The sequence below is a fragment of the Raphanus sativus genome, chromosome 1 (genome assembly GCF_000801105.2).
Source record: "Raphanus sativus cultivar WK10039 chromosome 1, ASM80110v3, whole genome shotgun sequence".
Lineage (NCBI taxonomy): Eukaryota > Viridiplantae > Streptophyta > Magnoliopsida > Brassicales > Brassicaceae > Raphanus > Raphanus sativus.
This window is the reverse complement of record NC_079511.1, coordinates 10480136-10505523: the sequence shown is the minus strand read 5'-3', so window position 1 is coordinate 10505523 and position 25388 is coordinate 10480136. Positions and strand designations below refer to the sequence as shown.

Below are 25388 nucleotides of genomic sequence, written 5' to 3'. Positions count from 1 at the left end.
AAGAAATAAACAACCAAAATGAACTGATTTTATTCAAGAATGAGACTACATATTTATAGTACTTTGTAGTCAAAGAAATAAATACATTTGTGGGGAAAACAATGCATAGAAAATGAAAACATTGACTAGAATGTGATAAATGAGTCAAAGTGCGGAAACTGATGAAGTCTGGTCAATGTTAGCGAATTTGAGGAAGACTGGTCAAAGAAGACCCTTCGGCTACTGTCCAGGTTCATCCGAACCTGCTAGTTCTGTGGCTGGACAAACGAGGGCTGATCCATGCGGGCTTTCACTCCGGAAGTCCACGGGTCGATATAGTGAAAGGCACAATCGGTTTGGACGGTTAGATCGGCACGAGCTGATGGTAAAACCTCGGTTGAGTCGAGCTGGTTGACAAGATTGCCACCTTGGTTTTTGTCCATGAACAAAAAAGAACGGTGCTCGATTTTGGTTCTATCACCGCCAAAACTGCAAAAAACGTGTTTCCCGCCAAAACGTGTTTTTCCGCCAAAATCGCAAAAATGCGGTTTTCCGCAAAAACGCGATTTCCCGCCAAAACGTGTTTTCCCGCCAAAACCGCAAAAATGCATTTTCCGCCAAAACCGCAAAACGCGATTTTCCGCCAAAACCGCAAAAAACGCGATTTTCCGCCAAAACCGCAAAAACGCGGTTTCCCGCCAAAACCGCAAAAACGTGTTTTTCCGCCAAAACCGTAAAACACATTCCCCCCCCCCAAAATCACAAAAACGCGGTTTTCCGTCAAAACCACAAAAATACGGTTTTTCGCAAAAACGTGATTTTCCGCCAAAACAACAAAAATGTGGTTTCCCACCAAAACAACAAAAATGCGGTTTCCCGTCAAAACCTCAAAACCGCAAACCACGATTTCCCGCCAAAATGTTAATTTTAAAATAATTCCGTTCTAAATATAATATATTAAATAATTAAAATTAATATAGTTGAAATTAATATCAAATTATAGGGTTAAATCAAAACAAGGGTATTTTGGTAGTTTGTTTAGATAATTCATCTAGATGAATCATTTGGATGGACAAACAAACGTACGATCCATTTAAATAATTCATTTAGATGAATCACTTGGATGAACAAACAAACATCTAATAAAATATGAATGGACCATGTGAATGGACCATATACATAGATCATTTGAATGGAGAAAACAGATCGTGAAACAAACAGCCCCTAATCTTGGCAGCTCTAACCATCCACTTGCAGCTTGTGTCTACACATTTGACAACTAAAACTTCTGGTCTGACTTGCTGACAACCATTCTGGAATTTGCGTTCAATCGAAAGCATACGTAAACTCCAAGACAGCTCTGCTTTATTCTTGAACCATTGACCCTTTTTAATGACCTTTGCATCATGAAAATTTGAATCTTCCACTTCAGGTTCTTGATTACTATCCTGTCTATTAACATTCTTACTCTTCACCACTGCAGTGTCTTCAGGATTGACCGTTGCAGTATCTTCATGATTGAAACCTTGATCATGGTTTCCTAAGATTCCATTCTTCACCGAAATGCAAAGACACAGAGGCATGGATTTACACATCTCACACATAGAATCCCACTGCCTATCATTGTTCACAAAAACAGGAGGCGTATCCTTAGGCATGTCTCGAAGCATTGATTCCGGTAGAGCATAGCTGAATTCTAACTCATTACTCGATCAGTTGATACCGAAATCTTCATGAACCATCTGAACCATCTCGTCAAACTTCAGCCCTTCCTTAATCGGCAATAATCTACTTCCTGCTCTTGTATTCACCATGAATTTCCATGATTCGTGATTCAGCTTCCACTCTCCTAAAACTCCAGCCAAATGCAACATGATTTCCTAAAAAAAAACAGAATTTTTGTCAGAATAAAAGAGAATCAGAATTACAAAACTGGTATTTGATTCATGAAGCAACAAACCTCTCTCAGATGAGAGGAAGAATCTGTGAAAGGAGAAAAAAAATACAGAGATGGAAAAGAACGAGAAGGAAGGAGACGAGAGAGTAGAAGACGCCGTCTTGTTTATTTATTTTTTTAAACAGTAAGATATTTAAAATATATTTTGTAGATTGTGTAAAGATTTTATTTTTTTAACAAAATCAATTTTTAAAATATATATCTAAATTAGAGAAATACTAGGAATGGGCAATTATGTAAATTTATATATATATATAAGTGTATTTTTTCCAAAATTTTAAATAAAGGTGTAACTTTCAAATTATTTTCTTATGGAAGTGTATTTTTCCAAATTTCCCCTAAAATTAATAATAATTTATTGAAAACTAATTCCAAAAATTAAAAAATTTAATATGTTATTTCATTTCAAAATAACTTAACAAAAGAACAATAGATTAATATATGAATAGTAAAATTATAATAAATTGCATCAATTTATAAATTTTTAATGTAATATTATATACAAATAAAAAAATATCATCAAATATATATATAATATATTTTACTATATATGTAAATTACTAACATTTTATGAGTTTACTTCGATCACAAGTTAAATCAAGTGCGGAGGCGCTAATCAAATTCTGTTATACTATTATATCACACCAAATCTTTAAATATATTTTGAACAAACACCACATTAAAAAGAAACAGATGATAAAAACATAAAACATAAAAACTCAATTGTTAAAATACAAAAAAAAAATTGATATTTTTAAATCAGTTTTGAACCGCGGATTAAAATACTTTATATTTCATTAAAAAAAATATTGATATTTTTAAATCGATAGAGTTTCATTATAGCATGCAAATGCCTCAGTAGCATATGCACGATCCCATGATGTCTGTAGTATCAAATGTAGCCACAGTTCCAACTTATGAATCGAAATGCAAAAGTAAAAATGTGAAGAAGAAAGCAGTAGCATAAATCTTCGATAACAAGCTATATATGTAATAAGGTAGTTTCTGTGTTCTACGTACAAGAGGCCCCTCCCCTCCTTACTCAAGTTATAACAACGATCACAAAATCAATTCACATACCCGAAAAAAAAAAAAACAATATAAGAAAACCGAAAAAAAAACTCAGATAATGTTTTGCCCCTGCATCAAGATCTGCCCAGCAAAATCAACTCAACCACAAACTTTCTCTCTACGCCTGCAAGATACAAAAGAAATAATTACACCTTGTACAAATATACTCAGAGACAAAATAAATTGCGGTTAAACGGGAACATTTATCTACCTTGCCGGCAATGTTGTTGGACAGCCAGTCAAGACCTTCGTAAAGCCCCTCGCCTGAAGTGGCACATGTGCTCTGGATGTACCTGAACAGAGAGAGAGAGTTCCACATACATATAAATACATCATAAGCAAGAGAACAATTAAGGAAGATTAAGATATGTTTAAGTATACCAGTGACGCTGACGGAGAGAGTGAAGACCAAGCTTATCAGTGATTTCAGCTGCGTTCATAGCATTTGGAAGATCCTGCTTGTTAGCAAACACGAGCAAAACAGCATCACGCAGCTCATCCTGTTAAAAAAAAAAAAAAACCATTTCACTAAGTTTAACTTGCATGGATAAAATCAAGAAAAATAGCACTGGAACATACCTCATTGAGCATTCTGTGCAATTCATCTCTAGCCTCAACAACACGGTCTCTGTCATTGCTGTCCACAACAAAGATGAGACCTTGAGTGTTCTGGAAGTAGTGCCTCCACAATGGACGAATCTGAAAAAACAAAAGTGCAGCAGGTTATTATTATTATCTTGTGAATGCTTTGAAAAGTTGGATGATCATAATACCTTGTCTTGACCCCCGACATCCCAGACAGTGAAGCTGATGTTCTTGTACTCCACAGTCTCAACATTGAACCCTGTCCACAAATGGTGAAGTTTTAATCATTAAGGCCGTTCTATGAATGGTAACGAACATGGATTCATTGATTATTAAGATAGTGTCCATTATCAGAAACATACCAATAGTGGGGATGGTGGTGACGATCTCACCGAGCTTGAGCTTGTACAAAATGGTGGTCTTACCAGCAGCATCAAGACCAACCATGAGAATCCTCATCTCCTTCTTGGCGAAAAGCCTGCTAAATAGCTTCGCGAACGATAATCCCATCCTTGCTTCACTAATCAATCACACCACAAAGAGGATCAGAGTAGCATATCACAAAAAGCAATTGCATCCAAATGATTCAAGTTCAATTAGATAACGCAGATTCAAAAACAACGTCCCGAAACCTAATCCTCGAGAATCCAGAATCTATATGAAGCAAATTCGAAGGTGATTTCCATAGATCCGGACTTGAACAATGCAGGTTGCAGATCAAAGCGTTAAATTTTCAAATCTCATAGCATTAAGCAGCACACAGCCTAAACCAAAGCAAGAGATCCAAACGAAACCTAAGAATACAATGATAATGAATAGATCCAGATCAAGCGTACCTCTGTGTAGACGATCTGATCGATTGAGAGAGAGATGGCGTAACAGCGAGACGGAGTTTGAACGCGAGATATGAGAGAGAAAGCTTCAAAACAACGCTTGATGCTCAAAACGGAGATCTTTATAGAGACGAAGGACTAAAACGTCAATTCATGATTATCGTTACCGGAAATACCCTTTGAAGACCAATGTTTTTCCGCGGAAGGTGACTTGAGCGCTTACGCGGTTTTTACGTGCGACCGATGGGTGGTCGATGCCATCTGGCCTATTATAACTTGACACGTCGTTATCATTGTTCGTTTGATGTTGACTTGTGTGATTCTCCCGATTTTCTTCTCTATTGAGCAATTTCGGTTTGGTTTAACTTTAGATTACTCATTTCTTTTGATTTTTTTTGTTTGTTGCGGAATATTGTTTTCAGTTTAAAGTTTTGATCAAATATGTTATTAATTTTGTTTTAGAATAGTTTCTTTGTTGTTTTTATATAGTTCGAATTTGGATTTGGCTTTTCGTACATGTTAAAGCCAAGATACGATTCGTTTTTTTTTTCTGGATTGGTTATTTTTGTTCGGTTTTGGTTGGCCGGGATTGAACATGCTGGCAGAGAATACAAACCATAAATGCTAGTAGGTGTGATTGATAAGAAACTCATTGGTAGCATTCACAGCCACATCATGGATCATTACAGCATATAGTAATACATCTGAGTGTGAAAACTGGAAGAGGTAACATTGTTTATCCAAGATCCAATCCCTAGTTGTTCTAACATCTGTAGCAAAATAACATTTGTTTCTCAAGACCAAGTCTCCCTAACCAGTTGGAACAATGGTGCCAATATAACCAACTCCGGCAACAAAAAATGCACAAGCCTGTAAAAACAGATAAACATAGAAATATGATCCTCCATAGGCGAAATCATAGCATCCGCATATGAATATATATAACCCAACAACAAGCTCCCTCCAATTGATTCTGCAAAAATAATCAACTATATTTTATAAAAGTTATAACATTCAAATAAATTGTAATTGTGTGTGTCTTATAACCTAGTACCTTTGTCCAAATCTGGTATAAAGCTTAGTTGTAGCTTTGGCTATTAACTTAGACTTGAGTGTATCGCCTAGTTTTTCTGTAACAACCCATTCGTTAACCCGCCCTGCTTCTAGTAACCCGATGAAAGTCGCCTTTGTGCGATGCATAGACATAACATTCTCGAATAAGATCCAAAACACAAGAAGATGGAGTGATCTGCGTTTGACAATTATCATCAAACTTTAACTTCATAACAAGAAATAAGAAAAGAAGAGTTTTAATGTGTTAGAGGTGTTACCGAGGTGTAGCGAGAGCGTTAAGGAGAGTGATCGTACTAGGAACATAAACAGTAGCCCATTTAGGAACTTCAAGCTCAGGGAACAGCACAGTTGTTGGTAAGATCAGACAGTAGAAGACAAACGTGAAGATGTGTACTACAATCTTCCTTATGAAGAAGAAATTGTATATGAGATACAGTTTCTTCCATGCAGACACCTTCTTGTTCTGTAGAATCTCCATTGTCATCTTCCTCCATAGATTAGCTGGTCCACAAGACCATCTATGTTGCTGAAACCTGTATGCTTTAAATGTGCTTGGCAGTTCATTTTTCACCTGAAAGTTTTAGAATATAATTATCTTCAAAGAAATCTTTTGTAAAACATCTTTTGAGTTAAATGTTTTATTATTTAGTACCTCAACGCTATGGACATATACAAACTTCCAACCATGAAGACAAGCTCTTACAGCTAAATCCATGTCTTCTACTGTTGTTCTATCTTTCCATCCTCCAGCTTCATTTAAAGCTGCGATTCTCCAAACACCAGCGGTTCCGTTGAATCCAAAGAAAGCATGTATTGAAGATCCAGATTCTTGCTCAGCCAAGAAATGGTAGTTTAGTGACATCTCTTGCATTCTTGTCATTAAACACTCGTTTGCATTCACTACATGTACACAAAATGTAATTCATTCCCCCTCTGTTTTAAATCCAAAACATAACCATTGAACTTCCAAATATTGATGATGATGATCTTACCAAACTTCCAACGGCATTGAACAAGAGAGATTTCACGGTTGTGAGTAAGAAAAGGAATGGTCCGAGCCAAGAAGTCAGGATCAGGCTGAAAATCAGCATCGAAAATGGCGACAAACTCGCATTGTTTCACATAGTTGTGCATCATCCCTGCCTTTAATGCTCCTGCTTTGTATCCTATTCTGTTATCTCGAATCTCTGACATTATGTTTATACCCTTTCTAGCCCATTTATCGCATTCTGCATTCACCAGTTCCTGTCTTTTCCAAATCATTTCATATGTCAAAACTCTCCACAGATGTTGAATTCATTATATATATAAACTAAAGAGGTTTTAGAAAGAAAAAAATTGAACAGAGGACCTTACTAGCTGGATCTGTGGAATCATCAAGAACTTGAACTATCATACGATCCAACGGCCAAGATAGCCTGCAGGCTGCTCCTATAGATAACTGACACACCTGTGACAGCAATAACATGTCTCCTTGTGTATATGTATATTAATATAATAAAATTTGGTTACAAAACATTAATGTAAAACTTCACCTCTTTTTCATTGTACATGGGGATCTGAATGAGAACCATTGGGTAGTTTGTGTGTGCTAGCTCAAGATCATCATCGTTTATAGCTTCCCATTTGTGTACTTTCTCAGGTGTTCTTCTAAGTAATTTCACAACCACTACAACTACGCTCATATAAACTCTTTCTATGAACAGTAAAAATGACATCACCAGACACATTGTCACTAAGAATTTCAAGATTGGTATAAAGACGAAGATTCTTGTCTCCTTCCAAATGTATATAAGTTCTCCAATAATGCCACTTCTAACAACCTCATTTGTCTCTGAGGATGATGCTAAGTTGTGTCTTTGGACCTTAGAACCCAGAAGCAAAAAAAAAGAATAGATATATGTGAAATTATTAAGAATAATGATCAAGTGAAACAGAGAGGGAGAAATGATTTACCAGAAACCAAGAGGAAGGTGGGAGAGAATCATAAAGAAAGTTGAAGAACTTCATGAATGGTGACATTTTTCTCCAAAGCTCTGAAGAAACTCAAAACCTGAACATGGAGGAAAGGCTTTTTCCTCTAGCAGAGATCTTGGTTTGTGTCCTGAGTTTGATGATCCATATTTATGTCAGAACTAGATCTTGTTTTATTCCTTCAATTATATATGTAATTGCTCAGGGGCTGCTAGCATAACAATGTTCTCTTAATTTCATTTTTATTATAATCTAAGCAAGTTAAAGAAAGAAAGAAAAGGGCCGGTCTAATGTAATTGTAAGCTATGATTTCGGTGATGCATTGTTAGTCAATTGCATCCACTTGCTTATTCTCCCCTGGTAGATAAAGTCGAAGTAAATGTTACAGTTGTATTCGTTATTATTTTGTAAAAAGTGATGTTGACATGTGCTCTTATTATTCTAATATTGAACATTCCTCTTCTTCAAAACATTGTTCACCCTCTAATGGCGTGTTGTTTCTTTCTCAAAACTGATAAATAAAAATGTATGACTACGTTTTTCGATCAATATTGCAACCAAAACATGACTTATAGATAATGGATATTATATGTGAGTGAGTATATGGATTACAATTCTATACAAAGTAGATGATAGCTTAATATTCAATGGCAGGTCTTTTTGTTGGAACGATTGAAATAAAACTAAGTTACATTTGAATCTGAATTATCAATTGAACAAAACTAAAGCAAAAGTGTTGCCGTCCGTGAATACAGAACATGTGCTTAGATATCAAAAAGGGTAATTCTAGAAAGTCATAAACCTTTTGAGATCATCACTTACAACAGATTCAGAAGTAGAACTTGGAAGCAAATGCAACATTATGAGTCAAATAAGATAGTTAACAAATAAGATTTGAGAAATATTGAGTCTTTGTGACTTTACCTCAGAAGCTTTCTTCTCTACCACCAAAGAGACCTCTTCAATATGTCTTTAAGAGAGAGAAGCTAACCACTTTAAGTTGCTTCACAACTCTGTTTTTTTTTTGTTCAGAATGATTTACAATAAGGTGGAATGGAATGAACATGAACATGAACATTATTTTGTTTATAATGGTAAACAAACTCATTATTCTCGCACGTCTTAGATTCTCCGGGTCCATACCATACCATCCATATTAGCTTGTTTTTTTTCTTTGTTTCTTTTTTTTAAAAAATATTTCTTTATTTGCATTCCTCTGGACATAAACAAACTAAGTAACTTATTATTTTATACCATATGAAAGACAATTAATAATCATATACAATGTATTTTCTGATTTCACATTACAAGTCATAGCTTGCAAATTGTAAACTAAGACTAGATCTTAGGCTCATGTATAGTTGGTGAGTTGTATTAAAAGGAGTAAATAAATGGGCTGGCATTATTGATGTTTACAGCTACTCACAAATTGGGAGTACTAATTAAAAAATAATAATTGCATCCTTTGGCGCAAAACATATCAAACATTTCAATCTTAAGTGCATCCTTTGGTGTTCCCATGTGATGTGTGCCTGTGTTCTTCTCTATCCTAAAAAGTCAATTCTTTTCCTTTTTATATTTCAATTTGTGGGACTGGCTCAAATCTAATTTCACGACAGAAAGTGAAACTTTCACACCGGAAAAGTTCAAGCACTGTAGACTCTAATCAATTAACAAACAGTTATAATATTATTTTAGTTGAATATATAGATCTCTACGCATTTAGATACTTGTATAGTTTGTTTACAATATCAATACTCGTAACTTTCATTGACATTAAAATTAAATTATTCAGTAAAGTTCAGAGTTAGGATCTCAAAATGGATTTATCATCATTTATAAAAATTAATAAAAATAAATTTACAAGAAATGTATGCTAATTCAAATATAACCATCAGACATAAATCTTTCGCAGAGCAATCTATTATGCAAGTAATATTGTGTAAGCGTAAATTTTCACAGATTTGTCCATTTTAAAGTTATCAGTATAATAGAATTATAAAATCATTGTTAAAAAGAACCATTAATGTTGAAAAAAGTCGTGCTATTATTGTATGATCCAAAAGGTGAACAATACTATTAAGAACAATCTTATGGTTGACTATACGAAATAAACTTTGTTTACTGTATCATATGCTTCAGAAAACTGTATAACACATTACTGCATCCCTCACTACAACACATAGAACACCACCATCAGAGCTCGTCGTGGCCAATCTCAGCTTCCTGAGTTACCAAAACAGGTCCTGACGTGTGACTCTGGTCGAACCCCTTGTCGTCGTGCGAGTAGAGACAATCCGCAGACGGATGAATCACTCCATACCCAAAACCTTCAGCCGAGTTACAGTAGGCTTCGACTTGACCGTCTTTGCCTTCAAGATTCACATTGTTGAGGACAATGTGGCTGCATGGGACTGTGTCGCTGCACGCAAATTTGATGGCTTTCTCACTTTTTGTTGTCCCGGTTATGTTCCGGTACATTATCTGGCTGATTTTAACTGCTGATGTCTACATTATACCAACAAAAGAAACATAACATATCTGAGCTTAGTTTTGCATCTTTGAGTTTTGTTTTTGTTGTATTGTGATTGTAAAGAAACCTGGTTTTGACAGGAAGTTGGATTATCGCAGTAGAACTGATCGATGAGTATTGGGTTAGAGACATCTTGCATCTCCACGTTTGTGAATCGAACATCTTGAACGTAACCTGAACCCCCCTGTTGTTCCAAAGAATACACAATGAACTAAAAGTTTTGCCGAGTAAAGATTGAAGCTATTTTCTTTTCTTTATTACCTGATATGTTTTGATTCTGAGCCCATTAGTTGTCTCTTTCAAGAACGCAGTGTCCAACACAACTTTTGTCACAATGCCTGTTGAGTTATTATTCCCAAGACTACCAATGCTGCATAAAAAAAAATACCAAAGAATTATAGTTTTGATTTGGAAGTTTGGAATAGATGTTATCTAGTAACTTGATGATGTACCTGATTCCATGTCCAGGTCCACAATAGATCCTCTTCATCTTTATATTAGAGCTCGCATTCACAATTGAGACACAATCATCCCCTGTTTAATCCAATCTTTCGAGATTAGGGCTTAAGCATGTTTCATTTGCGTTAAGATTTTGGTTTAAGAAAAAGACCTGTGCCGATTTTACAGTCTTGAAGGACAACGTTGGTGGATCCAGTGATGTGGATACCATCAGTGTTGGGACTATCTCCTGGAGAGGAGACCATAACCTTGGAGACTCGAACTGAGTTTGACCTTGCAATGATGAAATTCATCTGCTGGCTGTTCTGGATCGTCAAGCCACTCACTTTCACACCTGAACTAGATTCTATAGTTAGTGCCTGCAGGGAAAACAAGAAGCTAGTCGAATCAAACTAAACAAGAAGCCATTAGTAAGAAGGTAAAGGCAATGGCTTCCTACCGTTGGTGCACTTTTGCAAGGCTGCAAGAGAGCAAGAAAGAAGTGTAAGATTCTGATACAAAAACTTTTCTGAGTTAAAGAAAAAGCTAATTTTGGGTATAGAAGATTATACATTAGACTTGTTTTTCTTGCAAGAAGCAGCCCACCATTTGCTGCCAGAACCATCTATAACCCCATTCCCTTGGAACACAACACCTTCCAGTTTCGAAAACTCGAGCCAAGTTCTTTGGAGCTTTGGGTCCCAGTTGCTAGGCTCGTCTGGTGCCACTATTGTTCCATCAATCTGTAAAAATATTTCTGAATTGTATAAGACATACCACAGATATTTGTGTATATATATATTAACAGTCTAGCTTCTGTTGAAGATAAACAACATTTAGGACTTCAAATGTTAAACTGACCTGAATGACCAATTTTTGTTCACATGGACCATTGAACTTCGTTGCATTTACTAAATAACTCTTCCCTTGTGGTACAAGCAACACAGATTTTGGGGTCCCACAGGCCTTGTTCCATGCGCTCACGAATGCCTGATTTGAGAAAAACATTGCACAACAACAAATTAGTATACATTCAAGTCAAGGGAAACGTTTTATTCCAGACACATTTTCATGGAAGGAACGAAAATGATGCTCAAACGCACCTGAGTATCATCAGAAACTCCATCTCCAGCTGCACCGAATGTATCCACATTTACCATATTCTTACTGGAACTGAATGACGGCAAATCAAAGACCTTTGGATCATAATCATCAGCAACATCATCTTCTGGTATGTCAAAGTTCTCAAGCTTCTCAAGGATGTCAAGATCAGTGTACACCATTTTCGTTGCAGCTCCATAAGCAGTTACTAATAACAAACCAATAAGGGGAAGAAGGAAGAGCTTATCCATCATATCCACTGCTCACTAATAAGTTTTCTTTGCTGGGATGATTTGGTCTTGGATTGGATTTTTATACATACTAACTAATGCGGTTTGTGTGGGTTTATTGGCTTGGCTTAAAAGTACATGAAGAGAAGAAGCCTTGTTTTTCTACAATATCTACGCTTAAAGCACAAGTCATGTGCTTTTCCACTTCTTTGCTTTACTCCAAAACCTCTACAGCACAAAACCTTCTTGGTCAACTTGTTTTTGATGCATGTTGGTCCCATGAGATCTGAAATAAACAAAATCAAAACGAGGAAGAAGTCGCTGAATATCTCTCAACATTTTAAACCTCGAGATGCTATTTTAAGATATAACGAACATAAAATGATTCTATAGTATTATATCAAATGACAGAAATGGAAGAGGGTCAATGAGTTTGTTGCACCAACCTGCAAATAAAGAATCTTATCCTTTCGTCTTGCCCTTGTAGAGTGTGTCAAATCATGTGTGGTGGCTTCAAGTAAAAGAACCCATTCCAGATATGCAAATATAATGATTCTACAGTTTTGTAATGTGGTGCACTCTTCTTTATCATGAAGCTGAAGCAGATCACTGTCCTGCGTTATCAGTTTCTCACGATGACTGAACTGTAGCCAATCTCCCTCATAAGCTCTCGTGAGGCGGCAATCTCTCTGATTCGCCTGGAGATTTCAAAGTCACCAATCTCAAAGTAAAACTTAGAAACTTGAATGTAAACAGCGAAGTTGTCAGGTTCGAGATCCATCAAAGCTTCCGCTGCTCTTCTTCCTATTGCTTCGTTTCCATGAATCCTGCAGCTCTGCAGTAACGAGCTCCATGCTATGCAGTCTGCATCTCCACGTGCCTTAAGAAGGAGCTTTTCGGCCTTTTGCACCAAACCAGCACGGCCTAGCAAATCCACCATGCACGCATACAGTTTCCTTCCTGGGACTATCCCGTAGTTCGACTCCAATGAATTGAAAATCAGCTCACCTTCTTCAACAAGCCCAGAGTGACTGCAACCTGATAGTACAGACAAGATTGTAACCTCGTCTGGTGTGAGATTCTTTCGATCCATTTCTTTCAACGTCTCAACACAGTCCCTTCCCATGCCATTTCTACCATAGCCATTGATGATCGAAGTCCAGCAGAAGATGTTAGGTGAATCAAGCTCATCAAACACCTTCCGAGACACTTCATTCTGACCACTCTTCGAATAGGTATCAATTAGAGAGCAGGAGACTGCAGCATCAGATGCGTATCCAGATTTGATGGCACAGCAATGTACAAGCGTGCAGCTATGTGAAGTTACTGCTTCAGAGAGTGATAAAGCCTTGAGGACAGTAGAAAGAGTGACTTCGTCGATACCAGTTCCTTCATCAATCATCAAACCAAACATCTCTATAATATCTTTAGTAATGCCACAGTGCATCAGAGAAGTCATCAGCGAGTTGCAACACTCCAGAGTCAGGCCAGGCAAACTCCGGTAAACAGACACAGAACTCTCAATGTCATTGCATTTACCGTACATGTCAATTAGCGCAGACTGCACATAAAGACTAGAAACATCAAAACCCATTTTGAGGACATAACAATGGATCTGCTTCCCAGACTGAATATAACTGTTTCTGCTACAGAAATTCAGAAACGACATGAATGACCTTACCGAAGGTCTCTTCCCCCAAAACTGCATCTTTCTAAACAAGTCAAGAGACTCAAGCACAGACCCGTGATCCGCACACACAGAAACAATCGAGTTCCAAGATATCACATCCTGTTCCGGGACATCATCAAATGATGTCTTAGAACCGTATAAATCACCACAAGCAGAGTAAAAGTCCACAAGCGTATTAGCCACAAATATATTGCAAACATTCCAACCAGATTTAACCACTAGAGAATGTAATTGCTTCCCTTCACATAACAACCGATCTTTAGAACAACCACGAATCATATAACAATAACTCAACCCATTCTCATCAACACCTTCAGCTCCCATCCTACGATACACTCCAAACAACCCCTTCGAATCCCCACTCTCGCAAAACCATCTCAACATCAAATTACAAACAGCTAAGTTTCTCTCAGGCATTTCATCGAACAGCTTCAGAGCAACATCAACAAGCCGCAAAGAAGCATAGAGACCCACGAGCGCAGACCTAACGAACGTATTACACTCAAACCCAAGCGAGATCACCCTGCAGTGAACTTGAATCCCTTCTCTACATAACCATTCATCACTACTACACACACTAAGAACAGAAGGAAACGTGGAAGCGCTCTCTCTAAGTCCATGAGAAACCATCTCCCCGTAGAGCTCGAAAGCTCTTACAGAACACCCGTTCCGGCTGTTTCCAGATATCATCAGGTTATAAGTGACGACGTCTCGCAGGGACATTCCATCGAACACCTCGTGTGCGGATATCAAGTCACCGGATTTTAACAAATCATCAATCTTGCGGTTGTGGGTATAAACTAGGTCGCTAGGGTTCTCTTCGAGACACGAACCGAACTCCAAACGAGTCGCCGCAGCCGTTGAACGTATGTGTTGAGGCGCTAACGTCGTTGTTCTGCGAAGAAAGTTTAAAGCTTGAGCTCCTCGCATGTCTCCGATACTTTAATGTCTTTAGAACCGCCAATTCGCATTTGATTCAATATATAGCTTAACAAGTTCAATCTTTTGTATCTCCTTGCTCAACAAGTATCAATCATTGTCTTCACAAAGAAACCTTCTTTATTACTTTTACTTTGTATATTCTTTTTCTTATTTTCTACAGAGCAATTAAAGACTTAAAATTGTATGATTGAGTTTGATAAAAAAAAATTGTATAATTGGGTTGGAAAGCTCCTAGTCCAGTGACTAGAAAAATTAATTTAACAGAAGATTTATTAATACTTTTTTGGATTTTAAAACCACAGATAAGATTTTTTTCAAACTAAATGTTATTTGTGAATTTTTTTAAAAATGGTTTATTGTGCTAGAAAATAAACAGTTAAATTTAAATTCTTGTAAAAAATTATAATTATCAATAATAAGATCCGGTTAAATAATTTTATAATTTAATAAGAAATAAATGATATAAATGTATAATGCACAGCAAAAACAAGAAATAACATAGAAAAATATCATAAAAACCCAAACTTTGACATTTTTCAATAAAGAGAATATTTTTTTTATTACAGAGACGATCACAAAAGGCTCTTTCTTTCCTAATCGTGTGCTTTACAAGACCCAGAAAGTTTCAGAGCCAAAAGCAATAAGTCTTTTTTTTTATATCACAAGCTACAATACAACCACACTCCCCAACAAAAGAACACAATGCTTCGTAGAAGGATGATATACATTATACTTGCACACATTGGCAATAGTACACTAGCAAGTAGCTGCAATTGCCTCCAAGAGAGAGACGACGAACTGCATCTGAGTATCTTCATCGATTTTGGAGAACAAAGGAACGTGGAGGAAGAGTGACTTGTGTCCCTTTTGCTCAGCGAACCTGAGGGAGTGATAGTAGAGGTAGTTGCACACAAACCGTCCAGCGTCGTCTGATTGAACAACGTCGTAGCCTTTGTTCTTTAGTATATTGAATATCGACTCTGTTGGACATGTAGTCTGAAACAACACACCAATAGAAACACATTAGAATGTTGCTTGTGGTTGAAGTGTTTTGTATTTTTATAATAGTTTACCTCTTTTGCCTTTAAAATGCTTCCATCTTCAAAAACTATAGGAAGCCTCTGTGGTGAAGAAATTGTTATTCAGTTAGTAGTGTATCTTGATGGATTTGAATATGTTTATTATTAATGGAAAGTGAATAATTAATATACCTGTGGTTGCCAGCCTAATTGATCAGGACAACGGAAATGAGCTTCGTTCACTGCTTGTCTTTCAATTGCGAATTTTTCCGATCCGCTATTCACTCCAAGATGAAGCTGAAGATGCAAAACAACCAACCAACCAAGAGAAGATAAACCATCTAAACAACAATAAGATAATAACAATATGTTTCCTTCATTAACAATATGTTTCCTTCATTTCAAAGTTACAACAAGTTCTACAAAAAAAAAAATCTAAACTTTCATAAGACCTTAAAACAATATTTAGCACCAAACACAAATCAAGCGTTTAAAACACAAGAGAGCGTTTAACCAAATGTGAGCAACAATCAAGAACCACGAATCAATTATCAAGTAATTATAGTAAGAATTCTCTCTTACCCAAACAACAGTTCCATTGGTGTTCTTGTTATCACCAGAGGCAGCAGCAACACTAGACTCGAGAACCTGATAAAGCCGAGCCTTTCCACCTTCCCCAGCAGACTCAAGAACGGTGCAGGTACCAAGAGTCAGTCCAGAAGGCAACCCTCGTTTCTCCACATACGATTTCAGATTACTAGCGATTTTCTCAGTAGGGTTTTCGGAGACACCAAGGAACCTCTTGAAGCCAGTCACGTGAATCGTAATTGCTTTTGGTCCTTCAGAGCCCATCTTCTCCAAAAAAGGAAACAAAGACAAAGATACGATAAGCAGACCAGATCAAGTTCTGTGATCGATCGTGAAATACAAAAAGACAAGAGCTTTACCAGTTCAAGATCGAAGTTTTTGAGCTTAAAGCTTGATGATTTTTTTGACTTATGGATTGAGGTAAGAGGTAACCAAATTGGGTTTTGGTTTCTTTCTTTTCTGAGAGAATAATTATAGGATGAGTTGAGTTTGAGTTGAGTTTTTGTGTTTGTTTCGCGGTGGACTTTTTTGATTATAAGCAGACACTTCGATGGAACGCCCATAAATTACGAATTTATCTACGAGAATGCCACTAATCGTCCGGGGAGGTGGAATGAAACGTCTCCGACAGCGTCTGAGGTGGTGGTCGTCCTTATCCAATCGCTGACAAGGAAGGCTGACGTGGCGTGTTATTATTGGGAGATGTATTAATAATAGGTGGGTATTTTTTTAAAGAAGTTGCGATTCCGGCACATAATGAGTTGTTGAGCCGCGTTTGCCAACAGGACCCACCTACCGATGTGATTATATGTACGAAATTGTCCCTCTTAGTCTTATTAGTAGTTGAGAGGAAACGTGCAAGCTAGGGGTGGGCACGGACCGGATATCCGGAATTTTAAGGATATCCGTGATCCGATCCGTGCCTTACGAATATTCGATTTTTTGATCCGATCCGATCCGTAACTCTTCAGATATTCGGAATACCGGATATCCGCGAATATCCGAATTTTTGCCGGATATCCGATTCGTTCCGTAAAAAATAATAAAAAATTAAAAAAAATAAATGAAAATAAAAGAAAAAGAAGAAAATTTGAAATAAAATAATAATATTTCATTAATTATTTTTTTAAAATTACATACTTTCAAAATTTTTAATAACTAAATAATTAATTTAGTGAATAAAAACATTATAAAACTTATATGAAGATATAAAAGTATATATATTATATAATTTTATAAATATGTATACATATATATGTATATAACGGATCGGATCGGATATTCGTTTCTAAAAATATTAGTATTTGTGATTTGCTTCGTCTTTGACGAATATTGGATTTTAGTATTTGCTTCGATTCGTTAAGTTACGGATATTCGGATTTTTCGGATCGAATCGAAACGAATAACGGATCGAATCAAAATTTACGAATAAAATTTACGAATATTTTGCCCACCCCTAGTGCAAGCATACAACTTGTTTAGAGAAATGCTTTGTTAATATAAATATTTATTTAATACAGTCAAAAAGTTTGTATTTTGAATAACATCATCTCTTGAAAATTTGTTAATCCTTTTTATGTTGTACCCAAAGATTTCCAAATATCCAAAGATATCTATCCATTTTAACTACAATATACTGTACTATATTTATATAAGAAAATGAATGGAAGTAAGATGAGCTAAAAGAAGTTTTTCAGTTCTACACATGGTTGGCATGGAGAAAAGTAGAAAACGGTCAAATTCACTTGGAGCACCGATGTGCCTTCTAAAAACATTTCTACGGTCAGAAATATCGTAAAATGATATGGTGTTAGTGCACTAGATGTTAATTTTATACATGTGCTATCACTATCAGGTACAAGTATTCCCTCTATGCCTCTATGGTGTTGAGAGTGTGTGTATCCACATTTCAAAACGTATGATTTTAAGATTGTCCAAGTCTCGGCCTTCTGTAGGAACTTGAGAAGGATACGTACCATATTTTTCGTATATATACTAAATCGGAATTGACTTGATGTTTTGATTGTTATAAAATGCTGGCATGTTCTACCACTTTTTTTTATCTAAGACGATGAAGCCAATCGAGTACTACTAGTATATTATTTTCTCATGAAAATTGACTTGGTGTTTCATGATATTTTTATATCAATAAATGTAAGTGTTGTAAACTCATTACTTCAATAGTATTTACGATTGGCTTGTAGTATGTGTCTTGTTATTCCCCTTAGTACAAAAGCATTAAGTGAAGTCAAAGAAGAATCTTAATAAATGGCACAGCTTATCAAAGATCCTTACTAAAGTGTTTTGTGGAATGTTAAACATAAGTAGTTATGAATGCAAAAGTAGGATTCGGTATAGAGTCAATGTCTCTTCAAACTAACTTCAAAGCTACGAAGTACGAAATTACTGAATAAACTCGCTCATTCCCAAGACTCTCCTCGAACACCCAAATCCTACACACATTTTAGATCCTTCTCTCTCCAACAATACGAAACTAAAGCAACAAAATCAAACCATAGCTAGAAGAAAATAGTCACCATCACATTTCATATGCCAAATTGTTATTACTCAAATGGAGATTTTCCCCAAATGGAATGCCTTTGGGCCTTTCGCTCTCGGAACCCATTGTTGCTTTCTTCATGGTCCTGCATTCCGAACATTAATTTCAACAATAAATTAAAATCTCAAGTTATATTAAGGGGGGTTATTGGTTTAAGAATTCTAAAGGAGTTTTAAAATTTTGAGAATCCACTATTATTGGTTTATAGATTTTAAAAGTCTTACTAAAATCCATTGTTATTGGTTTGATGACTTCTAAATTCCACTCAAATCCTTTGTTATTCATAAAGTTTAGTTATTATGGATTTTACTATTCCATTAAATTCTATTGTTATTGGAAGGTGGATTCCTTATATTTTTACTCATGAGACTAGACTTTGAAAATATCACCTATACTCATAAGATTTCTGAAATCTGTGAAGTAAGAAAAACATATACATATTGAATATTTATCTACGTAAACACACTACACCAAACTCAATAATGGTGAAGCAACCAAACTCACATGATCTGTAATTCATTATATTTTTTTATAGTTTCATATTTGACAAAACAACTGTTTGATTTAATAATGGTGAAGAAATATAACTCATACGATAACTAGAATAGTGTTTCGAAAAAATCACAAAAGTCAAAGAAAATAAGACTGATTATTATCACAAGAAAACCAATAAGAAGAGGAACTCACCAAACATAAGAAAAATGAGAAATGTGTATCATTGTATCAATTGATGTTTATATATATGTGGTTTTTTCGAGATTTTATTTTTGGAAAAGTTCTAGAGAGATTGTATACGTTACCTTACAACTAGAAATATTTTGAAAAAATATATTATGCAAATCCATGATAATTAATAAAATCTGTTGAAATCAATACAAAATATTTGATAGAAATTTGTTAACTCTACTTAACTTCTAAAAATCTGTCAATTTTTAAAATCACTAAACTCCTTCCAAATTCTGATTCCAATAACCCCCTTTAAAATATGGAATGCTTTAATTAATCGAATGGGTTTCTTTAAAAGTAATATGTATGCAGTGTGAGCTTCAATACTATAAAAGGGGTTTGGTCATAAATTTCACACATTCTAGTAGTTGAGGATCAATTATGCTCATTACCTCTCTCCTTGAGTTCACCTAGATAAAAATAAATAACTCTAGCTAGGGTTCTGAAAGTTTTACTGAGAGTGGTTTTATTTGGATCTAGTTAAAGTTGGTTTGCTTTGGAGATGAAAATTTTAGTCTGCTAACATACATGGTGGTTTATTTGTCAAGGATACATGATTCTTGATGCTGAAACAAGATATAACCGTTTCTTTTCAAATAAAAGAACAAGATATAACAGTCGTAAAAACATATTTAGCTGAAATTTTACCTCGAGAGCATTGCATGATAGTAGTGCATTGTTGTCATCTTCGTAAAAAAATTGATCTGAGGCAGCCCTCTTGTTCTGCACCGGAGGGAAATTGGCCCACTTCACCATTCCAAAATTTAAAAAAATTGAAACCACACAAGAATTAGATCTCTCTATTAAGCTGAATAAAAGATAAAACTAAACTAAACTAGGGTTTTTCTTCTCTCAAGTTTTAAGTTAAAGAAAAAATCTTGAGTACATTTTTGGCAGCTAAGCTGAAAGCTTCTTTGTGAGTCATGCTTGGATTCTGAGCCTTTAACCTCTTGATCTCTTCCCTGCTCAAATTTAATCAACCCCGATGAGAAAACTATATTACAAAATTATGAAAATGTATCATACACTAGCAAATTATATTAGATTAATGAACATAGTTTCTTAGATTGATTGCTTACTTGATGAAGCAGTTATAAGCGGAAGGAGCTCGTTGTCGTTTCTCAGGTGCTATTCAAACTCAAAAACATCAATTATTAGCGAATTTAACGGAAGCTGACAAAAGCCAAACTATATATGTATATAGACACACAGACGTACGTTTGTTGACAACTTGGTAAACACGAGACACATCTGTATCTTCATCTTCATTGTCTGAAGATGTGACCAAAGTCGTTCGACTAGTTTCCTGATCCTGATTCACCTTCCATGTTTCTTCTTCTACACCATCAGTTGTAGCTGCAACCTCCTGTTTCCCCGCCTACACAAAGATAATACCAAAATTAATTAGAGTGATGTATATATAGATGTAGAGACCATGTGAATAGTAGATATATGTTATGGGAACCTCATCGAGATGAGAGAGAGAAGTGAGGAGATGAAGAGGAATGTAGGAAGCCTTCATCAAATTGACAGAGAGAAGGCTTGTGCAATGCCCACATCTCACAGTCACCACCATTGACAGGCTTGTCAACGGTACACTCACCTGCAAAACATGTAATTCATGAAATCTGCATATAGCCAAAAAGAGAGAAAGAAGAAGTTAAGGTGTACCAGCAAAATAGTGGTGCAAAAACCACACTGGACATGGCAAATCTGCCCCGGCAAATCAAACAGCTGGTTGAGTGTCGTCATGTTAGGAATTTTTGTCATATAGAAAGTTTTTTTTTTGCTAAGAAATATAGATAGAGAGAGATTGTGTGTATGATGAAAGATAGGAGATATGTGTGTGTGTGTGTGTGTGTGTTTATATAGATATAGAGTAAGAGAGATAGCTAGGCGTTGTTAATCACTAATGCAAATTTTGTATATTTCATGTGAAAATACTTTGGTTAATTATATGCCAAAATGCACTACTTGCTTCCTCTTATGTACGTCTCCATCTCATTTTCTAATAATTGGGAATCTTCATTGTTTCGATGAGCTGTGAGTAGTAAATGATTCTCATTCTTTCTATTAGTCACATTCCTAACTTCTTAGCAAACTACATTTTATTTTCTAAAGAAAATAAATAATGTATAGAATATATGTATTGTGATGATGGAGTTCTAGTGACAATTGTTTTTGTCGGCAAGTTCTTGTGTGATTAAAATCCGGTTTCCGTTGTATAAAACCATTAATTAGATAGATGTATATATTCCTAGGTGCATACATATACAGGCCTGCACATATAATCAAAGGGATACGTGCCGTTTTGAAAGTTTATCATTAGGATAGAAATTTAGTTATCAAATACAAGTAATCAAAAACACATTTATGATTCTGTGAACCCATAAACGCAACACATAAGTTCAGTCATATTCTACTCTTTAGAAATCCGTATGATAAGATGGTTAATTGCAATATTAGACAAAAGGGTGAACAATAGAATAACAAAAGCTAATATATATAAAACTACATAGCCGTTGGTGACGAGTATGTATGGTGTTACGGTCAACATGTCAAAATGGAAAGCCACGTTGCACAGATAGATGGTAGATCGAAGAGCGGATAGGTAATAAATGAGGTGGTGAGTGTAGTAGATTGGTTTGCAAGTTATAAAGAAGAGAAAAAAAAAAACAAATGAAGTTGAGAGAAATTCCTCTTTGTCTCATGTGTAGTTGTCTCTTTAAATGGGATTTATTGAATCTCCCACAAAACACAATGCAGTTTTTGGAATTTAGGTTTGAAATGAGATTGAGAGTGAAAGTGCAATGAGTTGAGACTAGTGCGGTTGTTTCTAGGAGACTCATCATTTTTGGTAACTCGGAATCTTATGATTTTGTCTTCCCTTCTCACAATTTTGCTAACTGTTTCTTGAACATTTTGCCCAAAGTCTTCTTCTCCTTCTCTATCTCTTTCAGTTTCAATCTCTAAAATTCAAGTTTCAGTGCTCTCTCTCTAGATCCTCATGTTGTTTCCAATTTCCACTGCCACTCTCCTTTATTGCTCTCTCTGACTCTCTTACTCTCATAGTCTCATCTCCTATGTTGGTTTCAACCACAAGACAAAGACTTACATCAAACATTTACTCAATTTTCTATTCATTTATACATAGTTTTTGTTTTTGTTGTCACAATCCCATGCGACCCATGTCACCATTTCATGAGTATTTGAGTAGAAACTGCTACACTTTTGAGGACATGCGAGTCCTTCTTGGGAACAAGTTAGTGAAATGTTATTGCAGATTTTAAAAATCATATACGTTTCTCATAATTTACTTTGCTGCTTATGAAAAATATATATTTCACAAGTGACGATTTAGCAAAACAAGTGAAATCAGATTCAGAGGAACAGCAACATAAACACATTTGGTGGTGGAAATAACATTATAACTTATAAGCAGCCAAGTGAGAAAAAAAAAATTCAACACAATAATTTTGCCTACCAGAAAGACAAATCCATCACACGAAATACAAAACTAGATGACCAAAGCTAAAGACTGGTTCAGCTAAACATCCTACTTCAACTGTCACAAGTCACAACTCACAAGTTACTAAATCTCCAGTATGATGCAGAGGAGATTTCTGACCATCTAAGCCTACTATCATCCTAACCATCCTACCAGAATCTACACATTGTACAAATAAACAGTCAATAGAGATAATACAGTGACTTAATGCAACTAATTAAAAACAAACCATAATCTCATAAAAGAAATTTAACCTTCGTTATAACAAAACATCTAAAAGTTATCTGAATAAACGATAATTCAGTTTTAAATAAGAGACAAAAACATAACACCTAGTAATAATCTCTCTCTCATTGATCACTCTTCATCAGGCTTCTTGAAGACATAAGTGGTTCCACACTTGCCACAGTAATGCCTATCGAAATGACTCGCCATGAACGTCCCCGGACCACAGCTCGCCGAAGGACACTCTTTCCTCAGCCTCTGAACCTTGCCGCTTCCATCCACCTTGTAAAACTGAAGAACCGCGAGCTTCACTTTCTTGTGCTTGTGCTTGATCTTCTTCGGCTTCGTGTACGTCTTCTTCTTCCTCTTCTTCGCTCCTCCCCTCAGACGGAGAACCAGGTGAAGCGTCGACTCCTTCTGGATGTTGTAATCCGCTAGCGTCCTTCCGTCCTCCAGCTGCTTCCCGGCGAAGATCAGTCGCTGCTGGTCCGGTGGGATCCCTTCCTTGTCCTGGATCTTGGCCTTCACATTGTCGATCGTGTCGGATGATTCGACCTCTAGGGTTATCGTCTTCCCCGTTAGGGTTTTCACGAAGATCTGCATTTTTCTTGTGAGTGCTCTCTCTGCTTCTTTTTTTTTGGGTCGGAGGAGGAAGAGAAGAGTTTAGGAAGAGATTTTATACCAATGAAATTAGGGCTACGAACTTCACTTCTATTACACTGATGGGCTTTAGGGCCTAAATTAGTTATAAAGCCCATATTGATTGAAACCATGTTGCAAATATCTACCAGAAAAAAATCATAGAAACAAATATATGTAGTTCCATCCAATGTTATAAAAATCGGTCTAGGCGGCGCCTAGGCGGTAACTCGATTTCATCCGAAACAATTTTTTAAAAATCTGATTTATGCCAATTTATACAATTGAAGTAGATTTAAAATGTTTTAAGCTGGTTAAAATCAGTTTAAATCGATATAAATTAGTCTTAATATGTTAAATTAGGTAATAATGTTAGTATAAATCCACAAATTTGTTTAATTTCTTCAGTTTTCCATATCTATATTTATCACGATAATTTTATAATTAAATTCAAAAACTAAAATATCTCATATAAATGTGAAATATATATAAAAATAAATCAATAATTCGTTGTTGAGGCCCCGAATAATCCGTATAGTCACTAATCCCATATAAAGCGCCTAGTTAATGCATAGCAATTTCTTGAACATTGGTTCCATCCAAGTGATGATAGCGATCATGAAGTTCTTTTAGACAACATCCTCCGTTTTGGAAGTCTGAATTTTCGATGATTCATCTGCTTTCTCTGTATCATTTCGTCAATGCAAAAAATGTATTAGCAATTCATTAAATAAGTTATAATCTATATAGATTGTGAGTAAGCTATACCTTGTCCAAGACTTTGAGCCTTTTTTGTTTTGTGCTTCTCATAGAAAAAGTCTATAACACAGATGATAATAATTACTGCTAGTATGATTGCTAAAACTTCCAATGGTAGTACTACTCTGCTCTTATATTTTTTCTTCTTTGAACCTGCAATTTTATTTTGTATAATGAATGTATTAAATAAATGCTTAAGAATATCCAATATAAATAAAAACTAAATGGATTAGTTTTCTTTAGGTTAAAAAAAAACAAAAAAAAAAAACATTACTCTCGGATGAAGTGTTGTTAGAAGCTTTATTCACAACCACTTTTGAGCCAGCAAGTAGAGCTTCAAGAACTCGAGCTTTCACTAGATCTTCAACATCAATCATCGATGACCCTTGCTCACTCGTGGCCATAGAGTATGATTCATCATTGTCTTGTCTAAACAGATAGAAACAATATATATTTGTTCAAAGTTTTACGTAAACATATGAGTAAGTAGTTAGGTCGGATTCGAGGTCTTCTTCTTACTTAAACAAAACATCTCTTGTGGGATGAAAATAACTGTAAGCTAGAGAAAGGGAAACGAGTACTATGAGGACGGTGAGAAGAAGATTGTAAGCCATTAGAGTTGTCACCTTGTGTTTTGCTAATGTAGTAAATATATGAAGAGAAATGGAAGAAGATTTTGAGATATATAATGATTTCTCTATAAGCATATTTGTTTCACTTTCCTTTTAAATTTCAGATTTTTGTTGACTAGGTTATAAAACGCGGTCGGTTTGAACGATTACTCGGCGTATAAACTTAATTGGTAAGCAACTATGGCGGTTAGTAAAAAAATGAAATTACAAACCAGTTGAAAAAAATCTAACAAAATTTAATAAATGATTTATTTAGTAATATAATATTATTATAACTAATTTAAAATAAAATTATTATAAAAATAAAATAAAACAAAATTATATG

At 35.5% G+C, this 25388-nt stretch overlaps 8 protein-coding genes across 10 annotated transcripts; all 8 read right to left on the bottom strand.

Annotated features, from left to right (window-relative positions):
• Positions 1 to 2878: 2878 nt before the first annotated feature.
• On the bottom strand, positions 2879 to 4589 carry LOC108856914 (ADP-ribosylation factor 2-B). 2 transcript variants are annotated; one of them, XM_018630852.2, is made up of 7 exons: positions 4429 to 4589; positions 3955 to 4112; positions 3781 to 3851; positions 3587 to 3706; positions 3389 to 3507; positions 3219 to 3300; positions 2879 to 3131 (listed from the first exon to the last, which is right to left on the bottom strand). In XM_018630852.2, the coding sequence occupies exons 2-7, from the start codon at positions 4100 to 4102 to the stop codon at positions 3126 to 3128; spliced, it is 546 nt and encodes a 181-aa protein (XP_018486354.1). In that variant the 5' UTR covers positions 4103 to 4112; positions 4429 to 4589; the 3' UTR covers positions 2879 to 3125. The 2 variants fall into 2 exon arrangements, with proteins under 2 accessions (XP_018486354.1, XP_018486425.1); XM_018630923.2 differs by having other exon boundaries at positions 3955 to 4107; positions 4429 to 4575.
• A 447-nt stretch (positions 4590 to 5036) lies between these two features.
• LOC108850555 (probable glucomannan 4-beta-mannosyltransferase 3) lies at positions 5037 to 8583 on the bottom strand. Of its 2 annotated transcripts, XM_018624285.2 has the most exons (9): positions 8398 to 8583; positions 7456 to 7603; positions 7035 to 7364; positions 6851 to 6949; positions 6492 to 6744; positions 6152 to 6399; positions 5757 to 6070; positions 5480 to 5674; positions 5037 to 5398 (listed from the first exon to the last, which is right to left on the bottom strand). In XM_018624285.2, the coding sequence occupies exons 2-9, from the start codon at positions 7519 to 7521 to the stop codon at positions 5236 to 5238; spliced, it is 1668 nt and encodes a 555-aa protein (XP_018479787.1). In that variant the 5' UTR covers positions 7522 to 7603; positions 8398 to 8583; the 3' UTR covers positions 5037 to 5235. The 2 variants fall into 2 exon arrangements, with proteins under 2 accessions (XP_018479787.1, XP_018480306.1); XM_018624804.2 differs by lacking the exons at positions 7456 to 7603; positions 8398 to 8583 and having other exon boundaries at positions 6856 to 6949; positions 7035 to 7173.
• Positions 8584 to 9496: 913 nt separating this feature from the next.
• LOC108839779 (probable polygalacturonase At1g80170) lies at positions 9497 to 11801 on the bottom strand. Its single transcript, XM_018612557.2, has 9 exons — positions 11548 to 11801; positions 11306 to 11434; positions 11017 to 11187; positions 10905 to 10925; positions 10617 to 10824; positions 10459 to 10540; positions 10268 to 10376; positions 10074 to 10190; positions 9497 to 9981 (listed from the first exon to the last, which is right to left on the bottom strand). The coding sequence occupies exons 1-9, from the start codon at positions 11797 to 11799 to the stop codon at positions 9670 to 9672; spliced, it is 1401 nt and encodes a 466-aa protein (XP_018468059.2). The 5' UTR covers positions 11800 to 11801; the 3' UTR covers positions 9497 to 9669.
• A 63-nt stretch (positions 11802 to 11864) lies between these two features.
• Positions 11865 to 14530, bottom strand: LOC108855198 (pentatricopeptide repeat-containing protein At1g74600, chloroplastic). Its single transcript, XM_018628960.2, has 2 exons — positions 12222 to 14530; positions 11865 to 12061 (listed from the first exon to the last, which is right to left on the bottom strand). Exon 1 carries the CDS (start codon positions 14393 to 14395, stop codon positions 12398 to 12400), a length of 1998 nt encoding a protein of 665 aa, XP_018484462.2. The 5' UTR covers positions 14396 to 14530; the 3' UTR covers positions 11865 to 12061; positions 12222 to 12397.
• A 384-nt stretch (positions 14531 to 14914) lies between these two features.
• LOC108820903 (uncharacterized) lies at positions 14915 to 16592 on the bottom strand. The gene is made up of 5 exons (XM_018593965.2): positions 16374 to 16592; positions 16009 to 16278; positions 15619 to 15723; positions 15481 to 15528; positions 14915 to 15403 (listed from the first exon to the last, which is right to left on the bottom strand). Exons 1-5 carry the CDS (start codon positions 16575 to 16577, stop codon positions 15164 to 15166), a joined length of 867 nt encoding a protein of 288 aa, XP_018449467.2. The 5' UTR covers positions 16578 to 16592; the 3' UTR covers positions 14915 to 15163.
• A 1845-nt stretch (positions 16593 to 18437) lies between these two features.
• Positions 18438 to 21085, bottom strand: LOC108858876 (axial regulator YABBY 4). Its single transcript, XM_018632736.2, has 7 exons — positions 20972 to 21085; positions 20766 to 20903; positions 20519 to 20678; positions 20380 to 20428; positions 20187 to 20262; positions 19949 to 20047; positions 18438 to 18659 (listed from the first exon to the last, which is right to left on the bottom strand). Exons 1-7 carry the CDS (start codon positions 21068 to 21070, stop codon positions 18579 to 18581), a joined length of 702 nt encoding a protein of 233 aa, XP_018488238.2. The 5' UTR covers positions 21071 to 21085; the 3' UTR covers positions 18438 to 18578.
• Positions 21086 to 23008: 1923 nt separating this feature from the next.
• On the bottom strand, positions 23009 to 23690 carry LOC130512395 (ubiquitin-40S ribosomal protein S27a-1). Its single transcript, XM_057010340.1, has one exon. The coding sequence runs from the start codon at positions 23634 to 23636 to the stop codon at positions 23166 to 23168; it is 471 nt and encodes a 156-aa protein (XP_056866320.1). The 5' UTR covers positions 23637 to 23690; the 3' UTR covers positions 23009 to 23165.
• A 611-nt stretch (positions 23691 to 24301) lies between these two features.
• LOC108845042 (uncharacterized) lies at positions 24302 to 25138 on the bottom strand. The gene is made up of 4 exons (XM_056989580.1): positions 24951 to 25138; positions 24706 to 24860; positions 24441 to 24584; positions 24302 to 24357 (listed from the first exon to the last, which is right to left on the bottom strand). Exons 1-4 carry the CDS (start codon positions 25136 to 25138, stop codon positions 24302 to 24304), a joined length of 543 nt encoding a protein of 180 aa, XP_056845560.1.
• Positions 25139 to 25388: the final 250 nt, after the last annotated feature.